This window comes from Diceros bicornis, chromosome 26, assembly GCF_020826845.1.
Source record: "Diceros bicornis minor isolate mBicDic1 chromosome 26, mDicBic1.mat.cur, whole genome shotgun sequence".
Lineage (NCBI taxonomy): Eukaryota > Metazoa > Chordata > Mammalia > Perissodactyla > Rhinocerotidae > Diceros > Diceros bicornis.
Genome location: NC_080765.1, coordinates 44820661 through 44846711, shown reverse-complemented (window position 1 = coordinate 44846711; position 26051 = coordinate 44820661). Strand labels below are relative to the sequence as shown.

General features: G+C 49.7%; 1 protein-coding gene across 2 annotated transcripts; it reads right to left on the bottom strand.

The window, feature by feature from the left end:
• Positions 1-263: 263 nt before the first annotated feature.
• On the bottom strand, positions 264-23193 carry SLX4 (SLX4 structure-specific endonuclease subunit). Of its 2 annotated transcripts, none has more exons than XM_058570172.1 (15): positions 22988-23193; positions 20467-21190; positions 18508-18732; positions 16295-16484; positions 15156-15368; positions 12547-12755; positions 12093-12409; positions 11274-11514; positions 10706-10794; positions 9584-9730; positions 8560-8729; positions 5306-7575; positions 2891-2993; positions 1912-2328; positions 264-1423 (listed from the first exon to the last, which is right to left on the bottom strand). In XM_058570172.1, the coding sequence occupies exons 2-15, from the start codon at positions 20807-20809 to the stop codon at positions 1042-1044; spliced, it is 5316 nt and encodes a 1771-aa protein (XP_058426155.1). In that variant the 5' UTR covers positions 20810-21190; positions 22988-23193; the 3' UTR covers positions 264-1041. The 2 variants fall into 2 exon arrangements, with proteins under 2 accessions (XP_058426155.1, XP_058426156.1); XM_058570173.1 differs by lacking the exon at positions 22988-23193 and adding an exon at positions 22824-22979.
• Between the last annotated feature and the right edge of the window lie 2858 nt (positions 23194-26051).

Genomic DNA, 26051 nt, shown 5'->3' with positions numbered 1-26051 from the left:
CCCCAGGTGATGCTGCTGGGCCTCAGGCCTCACTTTGAGCATGGAGGGCTGGAGCTCAGCGCCCGGTAAGGGCTCTCGTAATGCAGGTGTACGTACAGACGGACGTGTGGATGAAAGAATGAATGCAGAGAAGTGGGGAGCCAGCAGGCCTGGGTTACCCCTTGAGATGAAGAACAGGCACAAAGGCCTTCTGCAGACATGGGTGTGGGGGCAGCAGGGGAGCTGTGGGCGAAGCTCATGGCCTGCTTCCCTCATTATTTTTCTAGAGCTTAGCATCTGGAAGGTTTTTATAACGCATTTTTGTTTTTATTGCACGTCATATAAAACGGACTGCACTGTATTTAAAACAGACAAGACATTCACGAGGATGTGGAGACCCAACTCTTCTTCTTACTGGTCCTCACCTGCACCGCACACTGCTCCCGAGGCTGGAGGCAGCTTTAACACACACCAACAGAATCAGTTAACAGAGAACATGCTTGTTTTCAGGGCTTCAGCGCTGTGCAAGGCCCTTCTGCACTGTCCCGTTTGGAGACTGCTGGTGACAATGACAGGTGTCTGGGCAAGATGGCTGAGCCAACAGAGCACCTGGGACATGGCAGTGTGGGAGGGCTGTGGACGCCTGGTCTGCTGGTGGAGGCTGGGGTTACAGCCCGAGTGCTGAGAAGACAGATGGGGCGGGGGCAGGCTGGACCTGGACATTCATCTCAGAACACAGACACCTGCGACTGAGGGACGTAGAAAGCAAAAGACGTGGCTGAATCAGGCCTCGTCGTAGCCAGCTGGTGGCGGCCCATTGCCCTTCTGAAACATACGGGGACCCAACAGGGATAAAGGGAGACAAACTGTGGGCACCAATAGAGGGAGGGGGCTAGGAGCCCTAAATCCAGTGGGCGACATGCTCTGAAAACCACTCCAGGAAACGGAGTCGAGAGGACAATCTGGTCGGTGCTGTTGTCCTTTTCACAAGGGGAGTAGATGTGGTCCCAAGGCCCAGAAACACCTGGGGAGGCTTGGCTCGCCCATAGGGGCTGCAGACCCTCACAGGCTGCTGATGGCCAGGGCTGGGGAAGGGGAGACAGGCCTGTCAGTTCTGCCCCCCTTCTTCTTGCCCGCAGGCTGCTGCCTTTTCTTCTCAAGCTTCTCCTTGCGGGCCGCGGCGGTGGTGAAAGTGATGCAGTGGGCATCCAGGAAATCCAGCAGCTTCCCCGTGGCCACGCGGATGCCATGCTGCTTCAGCTCAGCCTGCAGCTCCGCCAGCTCAAAGGGCTGGTACAGCAGGACCTTGCGGTAGAGGGCCGGCTTGGAGCGGATGTAGCGCCTCACTGCCTCCTCCACGGCCACTGTCTGGACGGCTGCCTCCTCGCCCTCCTCGTCTTCTCCTGCAGACTCAAAGGCCGCTCCAAACTCACAGGAGGAAGAACTGAAAGGAACCAGACAATAACATTTTGCAAAACTCTTCTCTGCAGCCCCAAGACCAGGCGCCCCTTTGAGGGAAGGAGTGTGTTTCTCTGTCCCCTCTGGAGCCCAGCGCGTGGCATGGACGACCCCCGAGGGCAGCAGGAAACTCCAGGCTGTTGTGTCACCAGCACTCTAGCCACCAGCCTGAGCAGGAGCCCGCCCTCGGCCAGTATCTACTGCCAATGGCAGCTGCCAATGGCACCAAGAAGGCATGCTAGGCTGGCCCCACTCAAGGGAGCATTCTGTGGGGCGAGGTGTGGGAGTTCCAAAGGTCTGCTCAGGAGGCTCACAGTGGACTGCCCTTTAACTCCACCTGGCTTTCCTGTAGTTTCAACCCAGAAGGCAATTTGGATTTCTGAACATTGCCATTAGGCCTTGCTTATGCCAACTCTCGGACCCACCGGAGAGAGGACCCACAAAGCCACTGGCCCTGTTCTTATAGCCAGTTACCTTTGTGAGCTCAAGGAACTGTCACTGCCATCCACAGAGGTGGCCGTGGATTCCTGGGAGGCTGGGAGCTGGGTGTCACCATCAGGGTCTGGAGGTACCTCCTCAGCTGATAACGTGCTCAGGGCGGGGATGCTTCCACCAGGCTGCTTCTTTCCATGTTGGGGGCCCCTGGTCTTAGCGGGTCCCTTGGACCCTTGGGGACCAGGGCCAGAAGTGGCCTCCAGCCAGACATGGCCAGCTGCCCTTGAAGCCTTGGAGGTCTTGGTGGTGTGGGTCTGGCTGTGAGGAGCCTCCAGGGGCACCTGTGAGGACTGGCTCTCGTCCCCGGAGTCTGACTCCAGTGTCTGGTGAGTGTACTGGAATATCTCCTTCAGTTTCAGGACCATCTGGCGTTTGGGCAGAGGGCGGACCCCAAACCTGAATGGGGAAACAGGTGAACCTCAGCAAAGAGCAAACAACTATCAACATATTAAATTAATGGCTTTGTGTAGCTGAAATTTTAAATGACTGACTTTTATGAGCATTCAGAGGTTAGTGTCTACCCTGAGTGCCAACTGAACTTACTCCAAAGAACATTCCAGAAGGGCCTTTCCCCATGTTCTAGGTGATGGTGTTAGCAATGACTTCCTTAGTGCCCAGGGTGAAGAGCAGCATTCATTGGGATGTGATAGTTTTGATTCTTTTAAATCAGATCTCCTTACTCAAACTGTTAAGGCAAGGGTCCCATTTCCATCTACATGGCACTTGGAGACCTGTCACCTGATGGGTAACCTGAAGGAGTCTCATTTCTTAGCTTCTTGGGGCCTGGGTAATTTGGGGAACAGTGTGCAGAGAGCCAGCAGTCACATACGGCCTCCCCGCAGTGGCTCCCACTACCGGAGCCCCATGTTGGATCCTTCAGCTCCCATTCTTGCTAAGCCTGGTCATGTACAAGAGGGAGGGGACCACTTATGAGCAAGCTTTCAAGAACAACACCAACCTATCCAGTTCTTTCTTCAGTACTGGGGTCTCCATGATGGAATACCTTGGCATTGGGGTTATGGGCACTTTCGGGGGCAAGTTCTTCTTCCGATTAGCACCTTCTGGGTAGGACAAAAGAAACACACGTTTCAGCACAAAGGAACTGCATTTACCTCTTCTGACCCTGTTAGTGTCACCAAGAGAAATACTGCACTTGAAGAAAGCCCAGCCACCATTTTGCTGAGAGTAGTGACATCCACCCCTTCACCATTGGACCCTGGAGTTGTGTATTCCCATCGGACAGCATCAAACCGCACATGGTGAGGGCCGCGGCCTTGTGCGATGCATATGCTGTGTGAACAGGGCAGAGACCAGATGAGTGGTTGCCAGGGGATGGGGTGAAAGGGTGATGGGGATTACTGCTAATGGGTATGGGATTTATTTTTGGGGTGATGAAAATGTTCTGGAATTAGATAGTGGTGACGACTGCAGAACATTGTGAATGTACTAAAAACCACTGAATTATACATTTTAAAGGGTGAATTTAATGATATATAAATAATATCTCAACAAAGTTATTTTTAAAAAAGAAATCCGTGTTTTAAAGACAAAGGAATAACTTATGAACACACAGACTTGGATTCTTATCCTTTTTATGAGCATGGAGCCCTTTGAGGCTCCACTGAAAACAACAGGCTCTGTCTCCTGAAAAATGCAGAAAATTCTTTATATAATTTCCGAGTTTGTCACCCCCTCGAAGCCCACCTCAGATTCAGACTAAGGTCTCCTGGTCTAAAGTCTCCTGCAGTGGTTCTCACGGCAGCACCTGGGAACCAGTTAGAAATGCAAATTCTTGGTCGCAGCCCAGACCTCCTGAAGCAGAAGCTCTGGGGTGGGGCCCGGCCCCATGTGTGTTTTGGGCCCGGCCATGTGTGTTTTAAGAAGCTCTCCCGGGCCGGCCCCGTGGCTTAGAGGTTGAGTGCGTGCGCTCCGGTGCTGGCGGCCCGGGTTCGGATCCCGGGCACGCACCGACGTACCGCTTCTCCGGCCATGCTGAGGCCGTGTCCCACGTACAGCAACTAGAAGGATGTGCAGCTATGACATACAACTATCTACTGGGCTTTGGGGGAGAAAAGAAAAAAAAAAAAAAAAAAAGAAGCTCTCCAGGCAATTCTGAAGCCCGCTCAAGGCTGAAAGCACTGGTCAATGATGCCCAATTGGTGTAGGATTTTAGGAGGAAATGAAACACGAGGTCGCAGGCAGATGCTCTGCCCACAAGCTCTACTTCCCTGTTACCAGTCACTGCTCAGTGCTGCCCTGTCCCTTCCCATTTCTCCCTGGACCTGCCCTACTAGAGGGCAGCAGCACCCGGAGGGGCTGACACCGGGGGCTCTGATTCTCCCCTATGACTGAAATGAGCTGGGAAGTGGCATTCCTCCACTGGAGAGGGTAAGGGGGAGCAGATAAGGAAGGACCGAGGTTCACAGCACACCTCCTACACTTGCCCCACCTGTCACTGTTTTTTTAATTGAGATGAAATTCACATAACAAAATTTTAAAGTGAACAATTCAGTGGCACTTAGTACATTCATGATGTTGTGCAATCATCATTTCTATATAGTTCCAGAACATTTTAATCTCCCGCAAAGGAAATTCTATACCCAAAAAGTAGTCACTCCTTATTCTCCCCTCCCCTAAGCCCCTGGCAATCACTATCTACTTTCTGTCTCTATGGATTTGCCTATTCTGGAGATTTCATAGAAATGGAATCATACAATATGTGGTCTTTGGTGACTGGCTTCTTTCTCTGAGCATAATGTCTTCCAGGGTCACCCATGTTGTAACATGTGTCAGTGCTTCATTCCTTTTTATGGCTGAAAAATATTTCATTGTATGGATGGACCACATTTTATTTATAAATTCATCAGTTGATGGACATTTGGGTTGTTTCCACCTTTTGGCTATTGTGAATAATGCTGCTGCAAACATTTGTGTACAAGGATCTGTTTGAGTCCCGATTTCAGTTCTTTTGGATGTATACATAGGAGTGGAATTGCTGGGTCATGTGACAATTCTATGTTTAACTTGTTGAGGAACCACACTTGTCTGATCCTGAGGCACACCTGGTCTTGGCCTTTCGGAGGTGCTGGTTCAGTATTCTGGAGTGGGGTCCACAGACAGGGATTTTTAACAAGCGCCCAGGTGAACCGTAGGATCCAGGCAAGTTTAGGAAGCCCTGACTTACTAAGAAGTATATGTTTGATAGCAAACTAATTCTCCTTCAACCGTGGAGAGGGATCTAGAAGGCAAGGGAAGGAGCTTGCCGCAGGTCAACAGGCCCTTCAACATTGCCGCCCTGTGTTGTCATTACTGATCCATGCCCCTGTGTGTAAAATAGCGTAAAAGACAAATATCCCCCACCCCCTCTACTCACTTGGTGTCTCTAACCCTTCTGATTTCTGAGCTCGATCAGCACTCAGCGTCTGGGTCAGAGGAAGAACCTCTGGAGACTTCTGTTCTTCTCCATCCCAATCATCCCACAGAGCTGAATTCAACAAGCTCAGCCTGCTGCTCCCAGGGGAGCTGGCCCAGGGGGGTTTCTCTTGAGACTTTCTTCGGCCAGTGCAGCTTCCTCGGATGGGAGTGGTGCCCAGGAATGCTGGAGAGTGGCAGTCACCACTGTCCAGGGCCTCCCCCACCCTACCGCCAGGGCTACTGGTGCTCAGGGGGCCGGTCCGCTCAAGGTTCAAGTGGTCAATTGGAATCGGTGAGAGGGGCTCGACCTGCCAACAGCATTCATCAACTGGAATTGGGGGGTCACTGTCCAGCAGGGGGCTGCTGTTCCCCTGACGGGAGGCCACCTCCTGCTCATCTTCACTGTCCTCAACCTCCACCACTTCACTCGCTATGGCCTGATTCGGCAGGCTCGGCCCAGGTGGCGAGCGCTTCTCGAACTGCCTGGTGAAATCAGCGAGTCCTCCTGAGACAGGACAGGGAACCAGAGCAGAAAAGTGCTTGGGATGGGGACTGGAAGGGCTTCTGTGGACCTGCCTTCCGCTGTCAGGGCTTCCAGGAGCAACGGGGACCAGGCATGACGATGAGGTCTGTGGCACAATTACTGAAAAATTCACAGCTTTGGGCACATCCCTGTTTTCTAAGGGGGCCCTGGGCTTGAGTTGAGCCATTTGATCTGCTGAAGTCCTGGACCTGAGGCCCGTGATTTGGGTCTGCGATGAACAGTCACGGCTTCTAGTCAGTGGGGTGGCGGGCACCAACCATGAGTTATCTGTGTTGCAGTCCTCGTCAGGGCTGCTCTCAGGGTCACAGAATAGCTGGGGGGTCCCTCTGCCACCCACAGAGCCCTGGTTTCCCGATGGCCCCTCCTCCTCCCTCTGCAATGTGGCCTCTCTTTTTGGTGGGCTTTGGGAAGGTTCCTGGTCTGCATCAACATCGATGATAGAAAACAGCTCAGAAGACTTGGGGCTAACTTCTAGAACTTTCCTTTCTTCCAGGGGACCATTAAAAACTGACTTTATTTTGGCTTGTTCTAACTCCAACTCTTCATCTGAATCCAGTAAAAGGATAATCTCATCTTCTCTGTTCACAGTAGATGGAGAATTCTGAGATCTGGAGCTTAAATGGTCAGGTTCTGTCTGGGTTAGGTCAATGGATGGAGATTTTCCTGGGGAGATCAGGTCTCCTTTATTTCTGTGTTCCAATATGGAACCACATTCTTCGCCTTTCTGGCAGCCTGGATCTTTAAGTAACACGAGAAGGCTCTTGCCACTCTTCTGCTTTGATGGTGAGTCCTGGGAGGCCACGGTGGAAGCTCTGCCCTGTGACTGGGGGGATGGCGGGAACCAGTCACTCGTGTGATGAGGGCGAGGGTGTGGCCGGCCAGGACTCCTGCCTTGAGGGGGCTGTGACGGAAGGAAGCACGGGTGTGATGGGGATGCCTGGTGGCGAGCGGGGTTATGGGAACTCTCCACCTCCCTTTCCCCGACAGTGCTGTTTCCTTCCTCAGGATCACTCGTTATTTGGGACAGTTGAGGGTATCTTCCCCAAGTTGATGAAAAGGGCCGTTCATCCTCCTCCTCATCATTGACATCAACTGAGTACACAAAAGTGCCTTCCTTTCTCTCTGCCTGGCAGCCCTGGGGAAGGCTAGAGGAGCTGGAATGATCCTGTGCTTCCTTTGGGGCCCCTGCTTTCTCCTCCCCATCTGAACACTGGCCCTCGAGTGGCAGGAGGCTGGACTGCCTCACGTTTTTCCATTTGGCTGGGGCCTCGTCTCTTCCTTGCCCAGACGATTCCATTTGTTCTGCATTTTCCAGCTGTTCTTTAACCTGGATGCTTGCTAGGATTTGCCCAGAAACTGGGCCATCCTCCCCAAGCTGGTCGCTTTCCTCCTCAATCCCTGGAGCTCTTTCCCCCTGGAGCAGTTTTCGCTGAGTAGCTGCGAATTCATAAATTTCTTCCATTTCTGCTTCATTCACCTTTTCTCTATCTTCTTCGCCGCCCTCAGATTTCAACAAAGACTCTGCTGCTTCCTCTTCATCTACCCACACTGACCTCAAGAGTTCTTGGAAATTCTCTGCTCTGTTTTCACAATCCTCATCTTCTTTCTCTTTCCATTGTCCGTCCTCTGAATCCATCACGACAGGCGCTTGTTCACACAGGTGAACAAGCTCACTCACACCAAACCTGCAACAAGAAACGCTGTGTGTCATCACCACCCTGCACAGAGGCGGCGGCCAATGCCCCCCAAGCAGTTCTCACAGGGAGGACAACCGTGACTCAGTCCTGGCCTTTTCCCTGCTCTCCCGCGAAGGTGGTGCCCATGCCCACACCCAGCAACACCCCAGGCCACTCAGTTCTAGAAACAGAGACTCATGAGCCTTTAAGGCAGGTCTCACTAACTCTACTGCGCACACATGAAGAGGTGCGTAGGCCAAGCTGAAGACAACAGGAATTGGTGGTGCTGCACAACTGGAGAGCACGTGCTGCCTTGAAAGCCACCCAAAGCACTGTGACTGAGTCAAACCCGTCACAGGCCAGCCTTGGCCAATGGGCGCGCCAGCCTGCCTCCTCCTTGAAGGCTCTGAGGTCTAATCGGGACATTTCAAACCCCAGAGGCTAAGCCGATCCTTTCCCAAAAATGTACCTGAGGGATGACACGGCCTTGGATGAACAAGGTTTTGTCCTAGAGGCCCTCAAGCCTTGTCAGGAGGTAGAATACCTTTTGTTGCTGAGCTACCTGCCACCTCTCCTGAGATACTGGTGTGGACAAGCCGTGTAGGTGCAAATTCATGGGAGCCAGACTAAGCATTCTATCCACTTCTGTTTTCTGGGACTTGGGAAAGGACCGCTGTTGTTCAGCTACAGTGGCAGAACAATCAAGGAGCAGCAGTGTTTGGGGGGAGCTGAGGCTGAGGATCACTCTCTCATAACACCCAGGGAGCTAAAAGCCAACAGAGGCCCTCCTCAACAGCACTTGGCTCTCCTGCAAACGTCCATTCTGGCCAGACTTCCAATCAATACGCCCTGTTCAAGGTCACCACTGAACATAAACTTGGGATTAAAAGGTATAGGAAGGACTGAGCCCTGACCCTCCCATGAGCCATCAACTGATAATCCTTGTCAGTTAATATCAAAAGCGATGAAGTAAATGGAAAGAACAATCCGGACCTGTGGGCCAGGGAACTCAGGTCAGTGGCCAGCTGGGGAGGCAGGCCAGTGTCCGCTGTGTAGAGATAATGTAGGAACGCACGGGTGGCCTCAGCGCTCACGTCACTCAGCAGGACACGCTGGGTTCTCAGATCACCATCTTCTACAGCGAAGAAGCCTTCACTGTTTACCTGAGGGTGAAATAAAATACAGAAGGTTTATCAACCAGACAGTCATGACTTGGGGGGAAACAGATGGTCTGAGAGGCCCCGTGAGTCTCTAATCTCACAAACAGCCTTATCCCCAGGATGAGCGCTAGTCAGTGTCACTTCATTCTGTTGGCCAGGAATTCTGCAGGTTAGGCCATCAAACTTCTGTTTTCAAAACCAAATCAGGGATAGATCTTCAAGAACCCAGCTAGTTCCCTCTCGACAGATATATCAAAGGCACTAGAACTTTCTGAAAGAGACTGACAGCAGTTGCCTGGATTCCTGCAACACAATATTCAAGTCAAACGCATGTCGGCCTGTGTCAGTGCAGACGTGTCTGTCAGTAGCCCAACATTACAGAGGTCAATTATAAGACTTTATAATTATGCAAATAGAGGAAAAGGAAACAATTCTGGGGAAAAAAAGGATTTTTATTCAACGGAACAAGAATGTTTCCCAATCCTGAGGTCATCTCCTCAAACCACTTCCTAACCTCAAATGTGTCTTCTCCACGGAAGCTTAACCTTTACGGCAACAGGGAAGAAAAAGGCTCTGGGGCAGTGGGAGGAGAGCAGGGAGGGAGACGGGTGAGAGCATGGGGCGAGTGGAAGTGATGGGGCTCAGGAGTGGGGAGCTAAGGGGGCAGAAGACAGAGGTAGAGCCTGGGCAGAGAGTGAAGAGGAACATGACAGGAGAGGGAGAGGGGAAGGGAAAGGGAGAGAGAAAAGGGAGAGGAGGAGGGGAAAGGAAGAAGGAGGAGGAGGAGGTGAGGAGGCTCGAGGGGGACAGAGGTGAGGTGGCTGCACGGAAGCACAGCTCGTTTGCCGTGTACTTACATACTGAATGAGAAGTGGGCATCGGGCATAAAGGACAAACTTGTGGGCATAAAGCACCTCCCCGCTGTCTGTCTGAAACTGGATATCACTCAGGTGTGGGTTATTGACCATGGCACTGAAGTCAGCCACCAGCAAACTGAGGGAGAGCTAAAACGAGAGGAGAGCATCACTTCCATCTACTGCTTGCCTCTAATTGTACAAGTTCCCCAAACAACGTGGTGCCAGGGCAGCGAGTCAGGGCCCTTGTGCTCCTCTCCACAAGGGTTCCTATGCTGGGTTCCACCTTTAAGTTACCTTAAGGCACTCAGCGATAGAGAACAGCAGAACACTAGCTTCTTTCTCAAATTCTCTATTACACTGAATTCCCTGACGTAACATGGGAGGGACCAGCAAGTGGAGAGGCAGGACGGTTATAATGAAGCTGTGGTTGCAGCAGTAGCAGCTGCTGAGCGCTGTGTGTGTGCCAGGCTAAGAGTTTCTTCAAGGAAATCTACCAGCCCCATGTACAGACCAGGAACCCGAATCCAAGCAGTTCAGGGATCTGGCCAAGAAGAGCCCTAAGTCCATACTCTGTGTACCACGGTCACCAGGGAGACCCTTGTGTAAAGTGTTTGGCTGATAACACTATACTAATGGGATGACACCCACTCTAAGGAAAACCCAACTTCTAACCCGATTTGTCACCAACACAGAACATGAACTGTTAGTTGGAGGCCAGCCCAGGACCCACACATAGGAGGGGCACAGGAAGTCCTGAATGAATGAATGAAACTTTGAGAAACAAGCGCACAGAGCAGTGGGCTGAATGAGGCAACCCCACAGAGCAATGGCAATCCCTCTGGGCTCCTAGGACAGAGCAAGCTCCTGGGGCTTGGCTACTGAGGTACCCCAGAGTTCAACAACAAAAGGGACAAAAGCCTCATGGCAGAGCCCCGAGATGGGGACGGGAGGCTCCTGTGGGCTCTCACCTGGCTCAGCTCAAAGGGGTCAAGGGGACCGGTGGCCTTGTGCCAGGGCCTGCAGGCCAGCAGTGAGCCAACTGCACTGAACACACTAACATGGGAGGGAAGTCCGCAGAGCCAGGGGCAGGGTGAGACCGCATGGAGAAGCCCCTGTCCTTACCGAAGCCTGGCCGCCTCTCTCCAGGTGCTTCTCCTTGGGTGGCAGGACAAACCCAGACAGTGGAAGGCCACCAGGTGATAAGTCCATCCCTAAGAGAAGGATCTGCAGGTTAAAAGATCACCTCCCGGCACCAGGGAAAGAGCATCAGCGGTCGGCTGAGCTGACCCCAGAGGCGCCGTGGAGGCGCTTGTTATCCGAGGACTTCTTCACTGAAAGTAAACCGCCCATAAACAACTTTTACCACCACCACCTCCTCCCAACAGAGAGGTACATGGTAGTAAAGTAGACAAAATTAGCCCACACAATCACTCTGGGCAGACAGCTCTGTTCTTGGTTAAAGTTTAAGGAAAACTGTGACAGACTTACCTATGTCACATCCACCTTTGAGGAAAAAATGAAAGCACCTACAGTGACTGCGTTCTCCCCATCGTACAGGCAGGAGACAGGGAACCTCAGATGTGAGCGGCCGTCACAGCACCACATGGACTAGTCTGTCATGGCCAGAGCCACGTGGAGGGGAGGGTCCCGGAGGGCGGGGCTGGCCCAAGAGTCCCATCCAGTGTCTCACCTGCAGCCCCTCCCAAGCCATCCAGCGCCCCACTGCAGGGCCACGGGCTGGCGCTCAGCCCCTCTCCTGCCAGGTCCACGAGGTCTTGTAGGGCCTGGTGCTCCCTCTGGCTGGCAGAGGGTGACAGGTGCCTGGGGCTTCGGCCTGCAGGATAGGTGCTGTGGAAAGCAGGTGTCGTTCGCATGCCTGGCTCTGGCTGGTCAGGTAGCCCCGGTGGCAGCATGGGGTCTCGTGAGAGATCCTGAAAGAAGTCAGACGCTGGAGTGACCCCGTGGCCACTGCAGCAGCCACCACACAGAGGGTCCCCAAAGGTGCCAGCCACAGCCCAGAGCAACCCTGGGAAGCTTTTCTCCACAACTTGTTTGTCAACAGGCTTCTCTGTCACGGCAAAAGCCATGACTGTGGCATCCACGTCTGCAGAAAGGTCCCCTGGGCCCCCGTCCTCCTAATGGCATCTAAATGGCCTCAAAAGGGTGAGCACTGACTCCAAGACCACCTGCATCAGGCTTAGCTGCTCCCGGGCCCCATCACAGGCAGATTATGCCAGCCCCCTGGGGTGGGGCCAGGGTCTCTGCATTTCAAACAAGCTCTCCAAGAACAAGATACATTTGGGAACCAATGGTCCTCCCTATTCTCACCTGGAGAGACATCAAGTTGCTGCAAAGTGAAACACACTAGAACAGACACCCCTTGGTTTTCTCCCTTTGCCTCCCAACCTCGAACATCCCATCCCCCAGCTGTTGATACCCAGTGCTGCAATCCTGGAGCTGCCGACCTCTCCCCAGAGTCCACTGCGTGTGCCTGGAGGGGATGGCTCACCTTGGCGGGGCACTGGGGCACCATGGGAGGGACCAGTCTTGCTGTGTAGAAGGATTCCAGCACCCAGGCCCCCGTCAAGGCACTGCGCTCCCAGAGAAAGTTCTGCTTCCCCTCAGGTGGTTGCAGACACCAGCTGGCCTTTTCCAGCTCTTCCTTTAAAATTCTGCTCCCAGGAAGTGGTGGCGTGCTGGACAACTCCACTTCCTCTGCAAATAGCTGGGCCACGCGATCTTCTATCTGTCTCCCTGTGGTCTCCGAGTCCTGGACTAACAACTGGGGGGTGGAAACAGGAGCTTTCTTCTTGCGACTCTTCTTCTCTAGAGAGAAAAAGAAGCAACATGGTCAATAAAGGAGTCATCCACTCACCCTGAGGCGCACCAGCAGTATAGCTTCGGCCAGCAGCAGTGCAGTGAGGTGCCCCCCAAACACAGGGCCAACACTCTCAGCCATGTACCTGCTCCTGGTCTTATCCTCTCAGAAAAAGCGCTTCCCAGTCTGAGAGCCGCTGGCACAGCCTCCTGCTCCATCTCAGACCGGGACAGAGCCATGGCCACCAGCAGGTCCTCGGACGGCGCCTCAGGCTCCTTGACCTTCCGCCTCTTCTTCGGCTCCTTCTTGTTGGTGGCTCCCTTCCGCTTCAGACCTCCAACGTGACTGCTGAAGCTTAAACGGCAGCCAAACAGAAAGGTTAGTGAGGGCCAGAGGTGCAAGCACTTCCTGTTCTGAGGTGGTCTCCACTGGACCAGAGAGGGCTGGACCCCTTCTTCTCTGTCCAGGGGGAGAGAAAAGGGATAAATGTGGACCCATCAGACAGAAGCATCAACTGCTTCAGGTGTTCACTGTGCTCATTCTACTGCCTCATGTAAGCTCACGTGCTTCTGGGCCAAAAGTTTATCAGGGTCCAGACCTGGGCGGGTCTGGGCTCTTCTGTGAGATGCTGCCCAGCAGGGTTCTTGGTGGACATACTAAAAAGCCATCAGTGGTACCTGCACACCCTAGATGTGGCCAAACCCTTCCGGTGGAGTCAATACTCAATGGCTCTGAGGCAGCTCCCCGGATTCTACCAACTTTTGCCCACTGATACTTCAGATGCCCCTTAGATGGCCCTGGCCACATTGGCCACGAAAAAGATCCCTTCCCTTCTGCAGGGGCCCCAGGGCAGGGCCTCTGCCCAAGGCCTGAAAGAAAGGCCTCGCAGCTTAGCCTGCCAACATGGTCAGCTGGCTTGGAGGCCAATGTGTAGCAGCTCTTTTGGCTTGGAGGAGACTCACTTAAAGGATTTTCTGGCTGGAGAGAACCTAGACTGCCCACTGAATCCCAACAGGCTGGGAAAGAAGTAGGAGGGTGAAGGGGAAAAAGAAACTGGGAGCACGAGCCCAGGACCACGTGACCTGCAGCTGTAGGGCCATGCTGGGAAGCACCTCTGGCTTTCACAAAAGCTCATGCTTACTACTAGGCCAGGGATCCCCTCAGAAGATCTAAGCGAGCCCTAATTCAGTTCCAACTTCCTGGGAATCCTGCATGAGAACCACAGCCTCCAAGAGGGAAAGGAGCCCCCCAACATCTTGAGGCCCCTGCCTCCAGGAGCATGGCAGATGCTGCAGGCTGCACCTCCAGCCCCAGCAGGCAGGGTCTGGGCTGACGTGAGAGCATGTGAGGGGTGCAGGAGTGAGTGGGGTGCTCTGACCAGCACATGTGCCCTGGCCGGGGGAGTTCTCACTACCCCAGAGTTCCAAATGCCCCAGCCTTGGCCTTAGGGCAGGTGAGGCTCAGCGAGGGTGTCAATTTGTTGTAGCTTTCTACTCTAAAACGTTCTAGAAGGACCCACACATTTTGTTTCACTTCTTGAAGGTATTTAAAAAGCAGATATATTTTATCTGAGTAGATGGTTTCAGTGCAGTCCTGCCAAAAGGCAAGCAATGGCTTAGATAATGTCTATTCTAAGGCCTTAAGGCTTCCGAGTCTAGAACGCTAATGTTGATGTGCTAAAATATAGACAGCCTGCTGGCTAAGACTCCACTTCTGCCCTCCCCAGTCTCAGCACTGGTCCAGCTCAGGTGCCTCTAACCTGGGTGTAAGGCAGTGGCTAGGACAAACAGAGCCACGGCCCTTGGCCTTCCCTTTGCTCTTGACAGCTTCGAAGGAAAGAATTCCAGGGCCTACACTGCCTTTCTTTCTTTCTCTATAATGTTGAGGTCTCCTCTGGCATCCAGAGTGGCAGGGGCAATGTGGAGGAGAGCTGACCCTCTACCACTTGTGTGCCTGTGGTTTGCACGCGAGGACTTGTTTCTGGCTATCAGCAGGGCCTCCTATTTGACACTTAAGCATTTAATTCATGCAAATTTTTTTTTAAAAGGCCTGTGGTTCTGTCTCACCAACTCTTTGAACTATGCTGAGTAATCTTACATTAAAAGTATGAAAATCGGACTACACTGAGATGGAAGCCATGCTGTACCACAAATGAAATAGATGTGGTAAAGTGAATTACCAAATTCTTAGCTGCTCTAGAGGGCACTGACCGCAGGATCGTGGGAATGGAAAAATCCCAGGAAGGACCTCCAGGAAACCAGTCCAACTGGTCCCTTCTGCAAATACAGCTGCATGGAGCATTTCAAAGCCTTCAAGGATGCAGAATCTGTCTCCTCTTCATTAACTGTGGAGACTGCCAAATTTCCTCCTCAAATGTTTCGTTTCCAGAATCAAAGAGGGCTCTATTGTCCTCCAATACTATAAAAGGCTTTTTTGTGTGTGTGTGTGAGGAAGATTACCCCTGAGCTAAGTAACATCCGATGCCAATCCTCCTCTTTTTGCTGAGGAAGACTGGCCCTGGGCTAACATCCGTGCCCATCTTCCTCCACTTTATGTGGGACGCCGCCACAGCAAGGCTTGACAAGCGGTGTGTCGGTGCGCACCCGGGATCCAAACCTGTGCACCCTGGGCCGCTGAAGCAGAGCGCGCGCGCTTAACCGCTACGCCATTCGGCCGGCCCCCAAGGCTTTTTTTTTTTTTTTTTTTAACAAATCAGAGTACTTCTTTGATTTTCTTCCCTCTCATTTGACTCACCTTGATGCTGGTGTGCTGCAAGACCCCTCAGCCTGAGCTGTCTGCAGCCGCACAGCCTGGAGCAGAAGCTGGGGGCCAACCTCCATCTTCACTGCACACTGTTTCAAGTGACTGATTCTGCTCTTTGGGGTAAGAAATAGCTTGCCACAAATTGGGCATTCAGGGATCTGAGGCGCGGAAGGTCTCAGTGCCTTTTCAGCCTCATCCAAGCACCTGGTGGAAGACAGTAAACATAGGAGAACCACCCTCCCTGGTAATTGGATTGTAGCAGATGTGGATCTATGTCAAAATGGACAAGCTGTGGGCCAAAGCTTGCTCCCCCAAAGCCAATCCCTCCACACAGCCTGTAGCCAGCCTCCAGATACTGAATTTAGGCATCTGTTAGCAAAGGTGGCTAAAGAAAGCAAGGATAGATTAAACAGAGTCACCATATGACCCAGCAATTCCACTCCTAAGTATATACCCAAAAGAACTAAAAACAGATACTTAAGCAAATACATTAATTAAATGCATGTTCACAGCAGCTCTATTCACAACACTTAAAAGGTACAAATAATCCAGATGTCCATCAACGGATGGAGGGATAAACAAGATGTGCTCTAGCCATACAGTGGAATATTATTCGGCCCTAAAAAGGAATGAGGCATTGACACACACTACAACATGGATGCACCTTGAAAACATGATACTGAGTGAAGGATGCCAGACACAAAAGGCCACATAGTGTGTGATTCCACTTATGTCCAGAATAGGCAAATCCATAGAGACAGAAAGTAGATTAGTGGTTGCCAGGGGCCGGGGAAGGGGGAAGGGGGAGTGAGTGCTAACGGGTATGAGTCCTCTTTTCAGGTTGATGAAAATGTTCTAAATGTGATTGTGGTGACGGTTGCACAACTGTGAATACGCTAAATAAAAGCTATTGAACTGTTCACTTTAAATGGGTAAATTGTATGGTATGTGAACTATATCTCAATAAAGCTGTTAAAAAAAAAAGTAAGGACAGGTTGACACCAACACTGAGGTATTATCATGACAATAAGGTGTCTCAAGATTCCCACTACTGCCACAGGGAGCCCCTGGATCTGGTCACACCCATGGGAGAGGTGATCATGGGGAGGTGACAGCTGAGCTGCTCCTACCGGTTCACATGCTGCTCCCTTCGTGTCACGTTCATAGCTGAGAGGTTCTTTTGACAGATCTGGCAGAAGAACAAACCCTTCTCCTCCAGGCTGACATCATGTGCAGATGCTCGTTCCTGCCCAAACTCCTGCTGCAGGGCCAAGGCCACTGCAACGTCGCTCTCTGTGGCAGGGAGCCCAGGCCCAGAAACTGTGGAGAGGCACGAAGATCCATGAGGACAAGCTCATCCTCAGACCTCTGTCAGATCTCACGGAGCACAGACACTGGGTTGGAGCATGGAGGATCCAGACCCGGCACCACTCTGCCTCATGCCCAGCACCATCCAGTGAAACTGGACACTAAATGGGGCTCCTAGAACAGTACTTCTCAAACTTTAATACGCATGAGACTCACTCAGGAAGCTTGTTAAAATGTAGATTCACATCCTGGAGGTCTAGGTGGAGCCTGAGATTCTGCATTTCTAACAATGCCCAGGTGAGGTCGATGCTGGTGGTCCAGGACCACTCTTTTGAGTATCAAGGTCCTAGAGAACTTGCCTTTCATTTTTCCATTCCTGCTGAAGTCAGCTACCTCGGCATTCCAGGTTTACAAGGCTCCTTTCTATTCCAACAAATCTAAGTTTTCTCTTCAAAGCTCTAATCTCCCTACTGCTATGACCTTTTGTGGCCCATCAGAAGAACCAGGTCAGAGTGAAATGCCTTTCTTGGTTAAAAGGCAGAGTCTCTTTCTCAGCATCAGACCAAAGGATGAACTGATTCTGGTGTGGAGATGGCTCCCAAGGTGGCTGTGCCCACCGCTGCAGCCCTCTGTCACATCTGAAATTGCTGGAGCAGACCCTCGGCACTCACGAAGAATATGCCCTGAGAACTTCATAAATCCCCAGTTCTTGAATATTACTATGGCCAATTACTCTTCCCACCAAAGCTAGAAAGCATTAAACTTCATTTTGGTGCCCTATTTTTTTTTTTGACAAAGAAATGGTTTCTCTCTCCTGAGCATTATTGGGTATGATGTGAAGCTATACGGAAACAACTGAGTCACATGTAGGGCAGGTGCTGGGCTCAAGCACTGGCTGAGCGACTCCTCTGCACCCCTTGGTTGCCATGAGGACTGATGCCATGGCAGATGTCACATCACTACCTGTGTGGACCTGTGGGATAGCCTGAGACTCCTCAGTGCTCCTAAGGTGAAATCTGCAAATGCGATACCAAGAGACTACATATTTATCAGCTGTAGGTTCATCAATATATTTTCTTCCTATTTCTTTTCCTTTGGTATATTTTCATCAGACATGAGGATTCATACTGTTTAGGGGATAAAGAATAGACCCACCTGACATTATGTGCCTCTTGGGGTGGTGCAGTATGCAGTGCACAGCTGCTAAGTGTTATTGCCCAACTGTTTAACCTGGAGCCACTCAGACCCCTAATTTACTCATAGTGTAATACAACGCAGGGTTGCAGGAAGGGGTTAAATGATACCATGAGGAAACGATCAAACAAATCCAGAAAGTGGGAAATTTTAAAAGGCAATTGTCCTGGACTCTTCAAAAAGTTAGTATCATGAAAAAAAAAAAAAAAAGACAAGTAGACTGTTCTAGACCTTAAGAGACTACTGAAGTATAGCCATATGCTGTGTATGAACCTATAGTTCTGATGAATCCTTGTTCAGAAAAAAAAAGAAACAGCTACAAAAGCTATCCTTGGGACAATTGGGGAAATTCTCATATGAACTAGATACCAGGCAATATTATGGAATTAGGTGTGATAATGGTGGTGTGATTATGTAGCAGAATCCAGGGGCAAAGCATCATGAGGTCTACAACCTACTTTCAACTGGTATAAAAGAAATATATGTATCTTTATAGAGACATAAAAAATATGTGAAAAATTTTAACAACTGTTAAATCAAGGTTGAGGGTATAGGGGGTTCACTGTAATATATTTTTTTGACTTTTCTGTATGGGAAAAACTTCATAATAAAAAGTCAAAATAAAGAAAAAAGGAAGAGGTACCTTGTCAAAGAAGCTAAATAAGAAATAACCCAAGGGACCCTTTGTTCTCTGGCTTCATACAATGATGTGGCAAAGGCAGACCATCAGGCAGAGAGCCCACCGCCAGTAGAAACACAATGAACGCTGGTTCCTTCTTTCCTCCCTTCCTCCAAGGTTAGAACTTATCCCTGTTGGGAAGACAGAAAACTCCCATCATACCGTTTCCTGCCATCATCTCTTCTTCAAGGCCCATTGGGATGTCTTCTTCAAGTGCAGCCTTGAGGGAACATCCTCCTGAAGCACGTTTCAAACGCTCTGGGTCTGCTCTCTTGAACTGCTGCATTCGCTGTAAGACCAGCTCTGCCGTCCGGGGTTTGGAGGGGCTTGGCATGGTCACAGTCAGACAGGAAGGAGGCAGCTGGGAGTTGCTATCAGGAGCAGCCTCTGGCAAAAAATATTCACAGGAATCTGTTCTAGCTGGAGAAACAAAATACTGTTCCACTAGATACAGGTTAGGCCCAAATTTCAAAGGGGTTCTTTACCAACTAGTTTAGGTTTAACTCTCAAGTGTGAATAGAACTGATTGTTGGTAACCTCACTGTTTGTGGTAATATAAATATGCCTGTCATAAATACCTGTGACAGGAGGGGGAATGGGGAGTGACTGCTAATAAACACGGGGTTTATTTTGGGGGCAATGAAAATGTTCTAAAATTAGGTAGTGGTGATGGTTGCACAACTCTGTGAATATACTAAAACCACTGAACTATACAGTTTAGAAGGGTGAATTTTATAGAATGTGAATTATACCTCTAAAAAGCTGTTATTAAAGAAATTTTTTTTTTTTTTTTTTTTTTGGTGAGGAAGATCAGCCTTGAGCTAACATCCATGCCAATCCTCCTCTTTTTGCTGAGGAAGACCGGCCCTGAGCTAACATCTATTGCCAATCTCTCTCCTTTTTTTTTTTCCCTTTTTCTCCCCAAAGCCCCAGTAGATAGTTGTATGTCATAGTGCACATCCTGCTAGTTGCTGTATGTGGGACACAGCCTCACCATGGCGGGACAAGAGGTGAGTCGGTGCGGGCCTGGATCCGAACCCGGGCCGCCAGTAGCGGAGCATGAGCACTTAACCGCTAAGCCATGGGGCCGGCCCCCTAAAGAAATATTAATGACAAACATTTATATGTTCCTACGTCAGAAGCTCTCCTTTAACTTGGTGTCCACAGATGGCCTCCAGTGCAGATCGAGGAAGCCCCTGTAGTTATATGTCAATTTCATAGGGGTGCATGGGTGCAGTTTTCTGAGGGAATCCTGCATAGCTTTCACTAGACTCTCAAAGGGAGCATGAAGGACCAATAACGTTTCAGCAACATTAATGAAGCCTTACAACAGTCTCTGCAGCTTAATCTTTATCACCACTCCACTGGGAGGTCATGCTGACCATACTAGGTAAAAAATATTAAGATCAGGAAGTGAAGGCGAGAAAAATTTAGAAACAGAACTCAGGAGCCCAAAGATCTTGTGCTGTATTATATACGCAAGGCTGGTTTTCTGTTCTGTATGAAGACTGTATGCTAAGCATGTGGTTTAGTACACCAAGGGCAGCAGGGTAAGAAAGCTGCTTTAAACGAACCAAAAAAAAAAAAGGAAACGGAAAGAATAAAACGTGTTTAGAGGAGAAAGGAAGAACCTCAAGATTCTCCTGGGACCTAAACCTTCTCAGCAGCCTAACCAAATTAGCTGGCCCATTGCAACTTACCCACTTTGGAATGAGTTTGAGAAAATGAAAGCAGCAGCATTATTTTCATGTTCGTGTAACTCATGTCAACTACATAATGTAAATATTAACAGGAAACTCTGAAAGAACAGAGGGCCCCAAACATGATCATGTAGAAAATTCACACAGGGGTTATATTTTTTATGACTATTGTTTAAAACAGGAGTCAGGAAACTATGGTCCTCCGGCTAGCTGCCTGCTTTTGTAAATGAAGTTTTGTTGGAACACAGCCCACTCACTTACATATGGTCCAGGGAGTTGAGGAGCTGCGACAGAGACCTTATGGCCTGCAAAGCCAAAAAAAATTTACTACCTGGCCCTTTTTAGAAAATTCTCCTACTCCTGGTTTAAAATAGTACAAATCTCCTCTGGTTTCCTCTTGGCAGTGGTTCTGACCCCTTACCTGTCTGGGTGCTCTGCGCATTCTCTCGCAGCACAGCAGAAGCATGCATGCCTCCCTCCCCGTTCTCAGGGGGAGCCAGTTCACTCTCCTGCCACTTGCGTGCCCCTTGCTTTTTAGTCCTAGGAGCCTGGCTGCCAGACCGAGTTTTCCTCTCCCCAGGGCCTTGAAGGGTTTTGCTCTTGGTAGCAGTTGGTTTGGTCCTTTTCAGTTTGCTTATCTGAGTGCTTTCTGAGGCCTTTTGCGTCTTCCTTTCCCCTGACACTTCTTTGGTGCCGTTCTTCTTCACCCTTTGGAAAAAGCTGGCGCAGAGTTCCTTAAAATCATCGTCTGAGTCATCCATCATCTGACTGGTTTTAGGGCTTTCAGGCTGGTCTTCAGAGGAGTGAGGGTCAATCTGGGGGCCTGAGGATGAGCCCAGGCAGGCCTCATTCAGACCTGCAGCTTCATTAGGATTCTTCTCTACTTCTCACTGAGATACCTGGAGAGTTTGCACAATTGAGCAAAAAGTACAGTTTTCCCCTCCTTAATGATTTAAAATGTCTTTCTTCAAATCAAGCCTCTGTCAAACAGCACGTTTAAAGCTTCCCTCTGTTAAAGTTCACATTTGAGAGGTTTTATTGTCCAGTAGATGCCTCCAAGATAGAACAGATATGAACTTGGTGCTCAGGTGATTCTCTAAGATCTCCATGGTGATAAAGTACATTTGGTTCATTTAATTTCACATCTGTGGAAAACCAAAAGCATCTAAGTGTAATTAGATAGATATTGTCATTTTATGCCATTTTATTCCAGGAAGGAAGAACATGTGGTATATGGGAAAAGTCTTCAGAGTAACATTACCCCTGTCAAATACTCAGGTACAGCCTGGTTAACACAGCCTCATCATCCTACAGGATATCACAACCCAACAGGGAGAAGGGATCTAGAAACCTGTCAAAGCATGTTTTTCCACAGGCAGAAACACGTGTGCATCTTGGAAGAGTATTGTTTTTACTGAAATCTGGGGAATGAATCCCATGAAGGGGAGACACCATAGAAACACGATGACCCTCGAATCCAGAAAAACTATCTCATAAGCCTATGCTGGTCCAAGGCCTCCAGCTATTAAAGGCTCTATCAGCAGGCAATGTAATGAGAGAGAGAGAGAGAGAGGGAATATGCGCTTGAACACTCAGGAAGAAACAAAAGATAGGAACACAGGAAGCTCATCCTTCATTGATCCAACCAATTTTCCCAAATCAAAAAAAGGCCACTTTTCACCATCCTCTCACCCCAGCAAGAGCTCTCCAAACTCAGGTGACTAGAATGCGCCCATATGCAAAGGCTGGGCCTTATGGGCACAATTATTTACATTTGCACAGTTCAGTGGGGTTCAAAAATCAAAACTGAATGACCAAATGGCAGACAGTTCATTTCAAATACAATAATGCAATCTCCACTGTCCAAGTAATCTCATTAATCATCTAGTGTTCCAGAGCTGGGCAGACACACATGCCTAGAGTCTACTTTGCATGGCTGGCTCATTCTCAACTTCCATGTCACTTCCTCAGAGAAGCTTCCCCTCATCCTTTATCTAAGTGGACTCTCTCCACCCCCATTATTTTCTATCATCACACACTGTTTTCACAATGGCATTTATCACAAGTTATAATCATATGTAACAGGTAACATTTATCGAATGCTTACTGAATGCCAGGAATTGGTCCAATTGCTTACAAGTCTAACTCATCTAATCCTTACAACAATCCTGTTCTGTAGAATCTATTGTCATCTCTTCTTTATAGTAAGGAATCAGGCACAACAATGAAGAACTGGCTCAAGTTCACATAGCTTTTGAAGTGGCAGGGCTGGAATCAAACCCAGGCAGTGCGGTTCCAGGGCATTAGCTTTTCTATTTTTATTTATTTACTTACTATCTGTCCCCTACTAATCTCAAAACTTCAGGAGGGCAGACTCATCTATTTTACTTCGTATTCTCTTTGGCTGATAAGGCGCCTGACTTGTAAAAAATGCTCCACAATTATTTGTTGAATTAATTAACTGCAAAGAGTATGGTACAATCCGGGCGAAAAGAAAGTGATGGTGGGAGAGAAGGCTGCAGAGAGAAACAGAGATCAGTGTCCAAGCGCCTGCAACGTCAGGTTAAGCAAACTGAGTCTTATCCTGTTGGATGTGGGGAGCTAGAGCAAATTCCACCCTCCACTCTGCGCTGTCTCCACATCTCTGCTGCTATTAGTCTTACAATAGTCATCTCCCATACGCCCTCAAGCAATATTTGCTGAAGGAAGTAGCGGGTCCTACGAGACTGCAAGTTTCCAGAGGGCTGGCGACTTGTGCTTCCTCAGCTTTGTACCTACCGGGGAGCCGGGCTCACAGCAGAGGCGGGATGAATGAATGGGCAGGTGTGGGGCGGACCCTCCTGCTACCCCCAACCCGGTGACACAAGGGAAGCGGGCAGGGGACTCGATCTGGAGAAGGGCTGTCAAGGACTCTAAAGACGAATTCCGATCGCCAGACTGACCCCCGAGCCGGGATCCTGTGGGTATCCGGATCCCTCCACCTCTCCTCCCTTCAGGCGGCTCCGGACGTCTCCTGCCTCTGCACCACGGCTGAAGCGGGCGAGAAACGCTCTTCTCCCTCGGGAGACCGAGGCCCGAGGTAGCTGGATCTCCTCTCCCGGGTACAAATTCTCAGCCCCAAAGCTCGGCTCCTCCTACCTCCGGGGCCGCCGCGGCCCCTTCTCAACGGAGAGTCTTGCGTCTGCGCATGCGCCGCCCGGCACCCCCGCGGAGAATTGCGTCTGCGCCGGCGCAGAGTGGCCCAGGAGGCTCGCTTCCCATCCTCCTCCGCGGCCGGGGCGAGCGGCAGGGAGCTTTTCCGGACGGTGAGAGGCGGGGCGCGGCGACCGCAGGCCTTGTGGCGGCAGGTCTGGGCTGTGGCTGCTTCTCCGCGCTGTGCCCGGGGAAAGTCTGTTAAGGGTTGAGGAATAGTCAGGGTGAGTTCAGGGCACCGTCGCAGTTTTAAGATGAAGTTTGGGTCCACCACAGTTCACACAGTTAATGTTCGCGGATTCCATGGCACTCCCATCTGGGAGCGCACCTGCCTAAGGAGCCGAGGAGTAAACGGAAGGAGGGGTTCTGGAAACGCACCAGTTGCGGCCCGTCGGGCCAGGAGGGCTTCCTTCCCGGAGATGGGAGCGAACAGGTTGAGGCCTGGAAGTCTGGTGGCGTGAGCTGCCTGAGGAAGGGTCATCCAGCGCGTGCCCAGGCTAAGGTGATACCCACCCTCTCCGGCCTGGCTGGTACACGTTGTCAGGGGGTTGAGGGAAGCGTGCAGCTGGAGGGGTTTGCCTAGAGCTGAAACTTGAGGGACTTTGTAAATCGTATTGCAACCACAGGACCAGGAACAGAATTTGCCACCCCAAAATATGCCTCTTTGGCATATGGGCTGTTTTCAGCTGATTATTAAGAAACAGCAAACACAGGAAAAGCTCTGAAAACCTAGTAGAAGTTACCTTTTTGTAAGGGAAATTTACGTTTATAAGAGAAATATCCTTTGTAAGGATGTCTCCCTCTCTGTGTCAGGAAGAAGAGGGTGACTGTAAATCTCTAGAAACTCTTATCAATGGAGAAGGCAATGACTTAAATCTGCATAACAACTTTACCCTTGTTTACTGTACTTTTCCCAGTAACCTCCCATAACTGACCCTATCTTAACAACAGAATGTTAAAGCTGGTTTTCAGGGGCGGTGGGCCAGGCAGGAGCATGTGAAGAAGAGAAAATTTTGACCTGCCAATAGAAACTCATCCTGCCAGCCCTTGCATACCAGCTGGCCCTCCCTAATCTCTTAAACTCTACCCCACACCTTCCACGAGAGAGACAGATTTGAGAGCGTGGCCTTCTGTCTCCTTGCCTGTCGACCTTGAGATAAAGCTTTTCACTTCTCAAAAGCCAGTGTGCTGTGGTGTTGGCTTCTGTGCACATGGGGAGCCAAGCCCTTGCCTGGTAATAGTATTAAGGGTTTGAACTTCAACCTGGGGATCATTGGGAATGATTGAAAATACTGTTTTTAAAGGAAGTTCTAGTTGCAGTGTAAAAATTGATCTGGAGAGGCAAGACTGGAGACTGAGAAGCCCGTTAGGAGGCTGCTATAATCTAGGTGAGAAATGAGGGTGGCCTGAATTAGGAGTTGGAGTGGGGAGTGTCTGTGGTAAATGCTTAAAGCAGATATACAATACATGTTCAAAGGCCACATCAGGCCCTTTTGGAAAAACAAGATCAGGCCGAATTAGTTTTACACCAAATGGCTACCTCGTATACTCCAATATATCCTATTGCTTGCCATTTATTTATCATTTCCCCCTTTTGATCTATAATCTTTCGTTAGAAAGCATTGATGGTCAAAATATTGTCCATCGCCACCAGGGTAGTTGCTGCCTGCCCTGGGTCCATCATGTACCTTGGTGCCAGGCTTTTATCTCATTTATTTGCCCAGTTGTCCACGTTGGGGGGAATTAATCGGATATAGTGGACAAGCATAGAGGTATATATATTATCAGAGGAAGCATTTCATAGGTTTTAGATTAATTTTAGGTTGTTGCACAAACATTGTATGTGTGCTTTTCTATGACTCCTTATGTTTACATTGTTCACAATTATAGAACAAGTATGGTAACCATGATAATAATTTAATATTTTTGAAAAGATTAGTTTAAAATGAGTTCTTAGGCATAGTCCTTATTAGAAAAGGAAATTAGTCCAGGGTTATAAGATCAATTGACCATCTCAAGTCTCCAAGCAATCATTACTCCAGCTTTCATGCCAGTCTTACAACACCAAGTAAAGAAAACAGCAATTAGTTTGAATATTATGACTAGTACAAGAATTCCAAGAAGTAATAGAAATAGGAATTGCAATCCGGATCGAAAAAGGGAACTATACCGGAAGGGAGCCAACCAAACAAACAAGACCAGGTGTAGGATCGCTTAAGTCATTCACCTACTTTTTCATGTGCTTTAGCAGAGATGATACATTGGAAGACTCAGCAGGTATAAAAACACAGCATTTGGTTTGAATGATCACGCATGTGCCACCTTGGGATGCTGTAAGAATATCAAAGGCCATTCTATTTTGAAGGACAGCCTTTCTCATTAAAGACATTTCAGTATTTAATAAAGCTATTCCTGCTTGACTGTCATTAAGGGCTTGTTGAGTAAATTCAGTCAGGGCTTTTGTATGTGATAGTGACGTCTTCTAGCCCCAAAGGAGGAACAAATATAGCTAGCTGCTTGGTGGTCATATCAGTGGAACACTGAATGAGCCCACCAGGACTTAAAGAGAGGAAGGTTGGGCAACAGGTGTTAGTTCAGTGTGAATCCTTCCCTGCATCCAAGGGAAACTCAGGGTGCAGTGTTTTAGCCATCCAGGCATTAGCCAAGGCAGAGATTTGTTCCACATAACCACTGAGTTCCTTTAGGAGCTGCCTGATAGATGCCTGGCCTTTGAGACCAGTCTGTTCCAAATCAATTACCTTAAGTATGATAGTATTTTGAAAACCTTAAGTGGAACGATTATAAAACAGGTAT

Excerpts from the sequence above, each read along its gene's own strand:
- SLX4 (XM_058570172.1), bottom strand. The coding sequence starts at position 20,809 with ATGATGGATGACTCAGACGATGATTTTAAGGAACTCTGCGCCAGCTTT. Across the intron at positions 18,733-20,466 it reads TGCGCAGAGCACCCAGACAG|AGGCTGCTCCTGATAGCAAC; the intron begins GTAAGGGGTCAG and ends ATTTTTTGCCAG. Across the intron at positions 9,731-10,705 it reads AGAGAGGCGGCCAGGCTTCG|CTCTCCCTCAGTTTGCTGGT; the intron begins GTAAGGACAGGG and ends CTCTCGTTTTAG.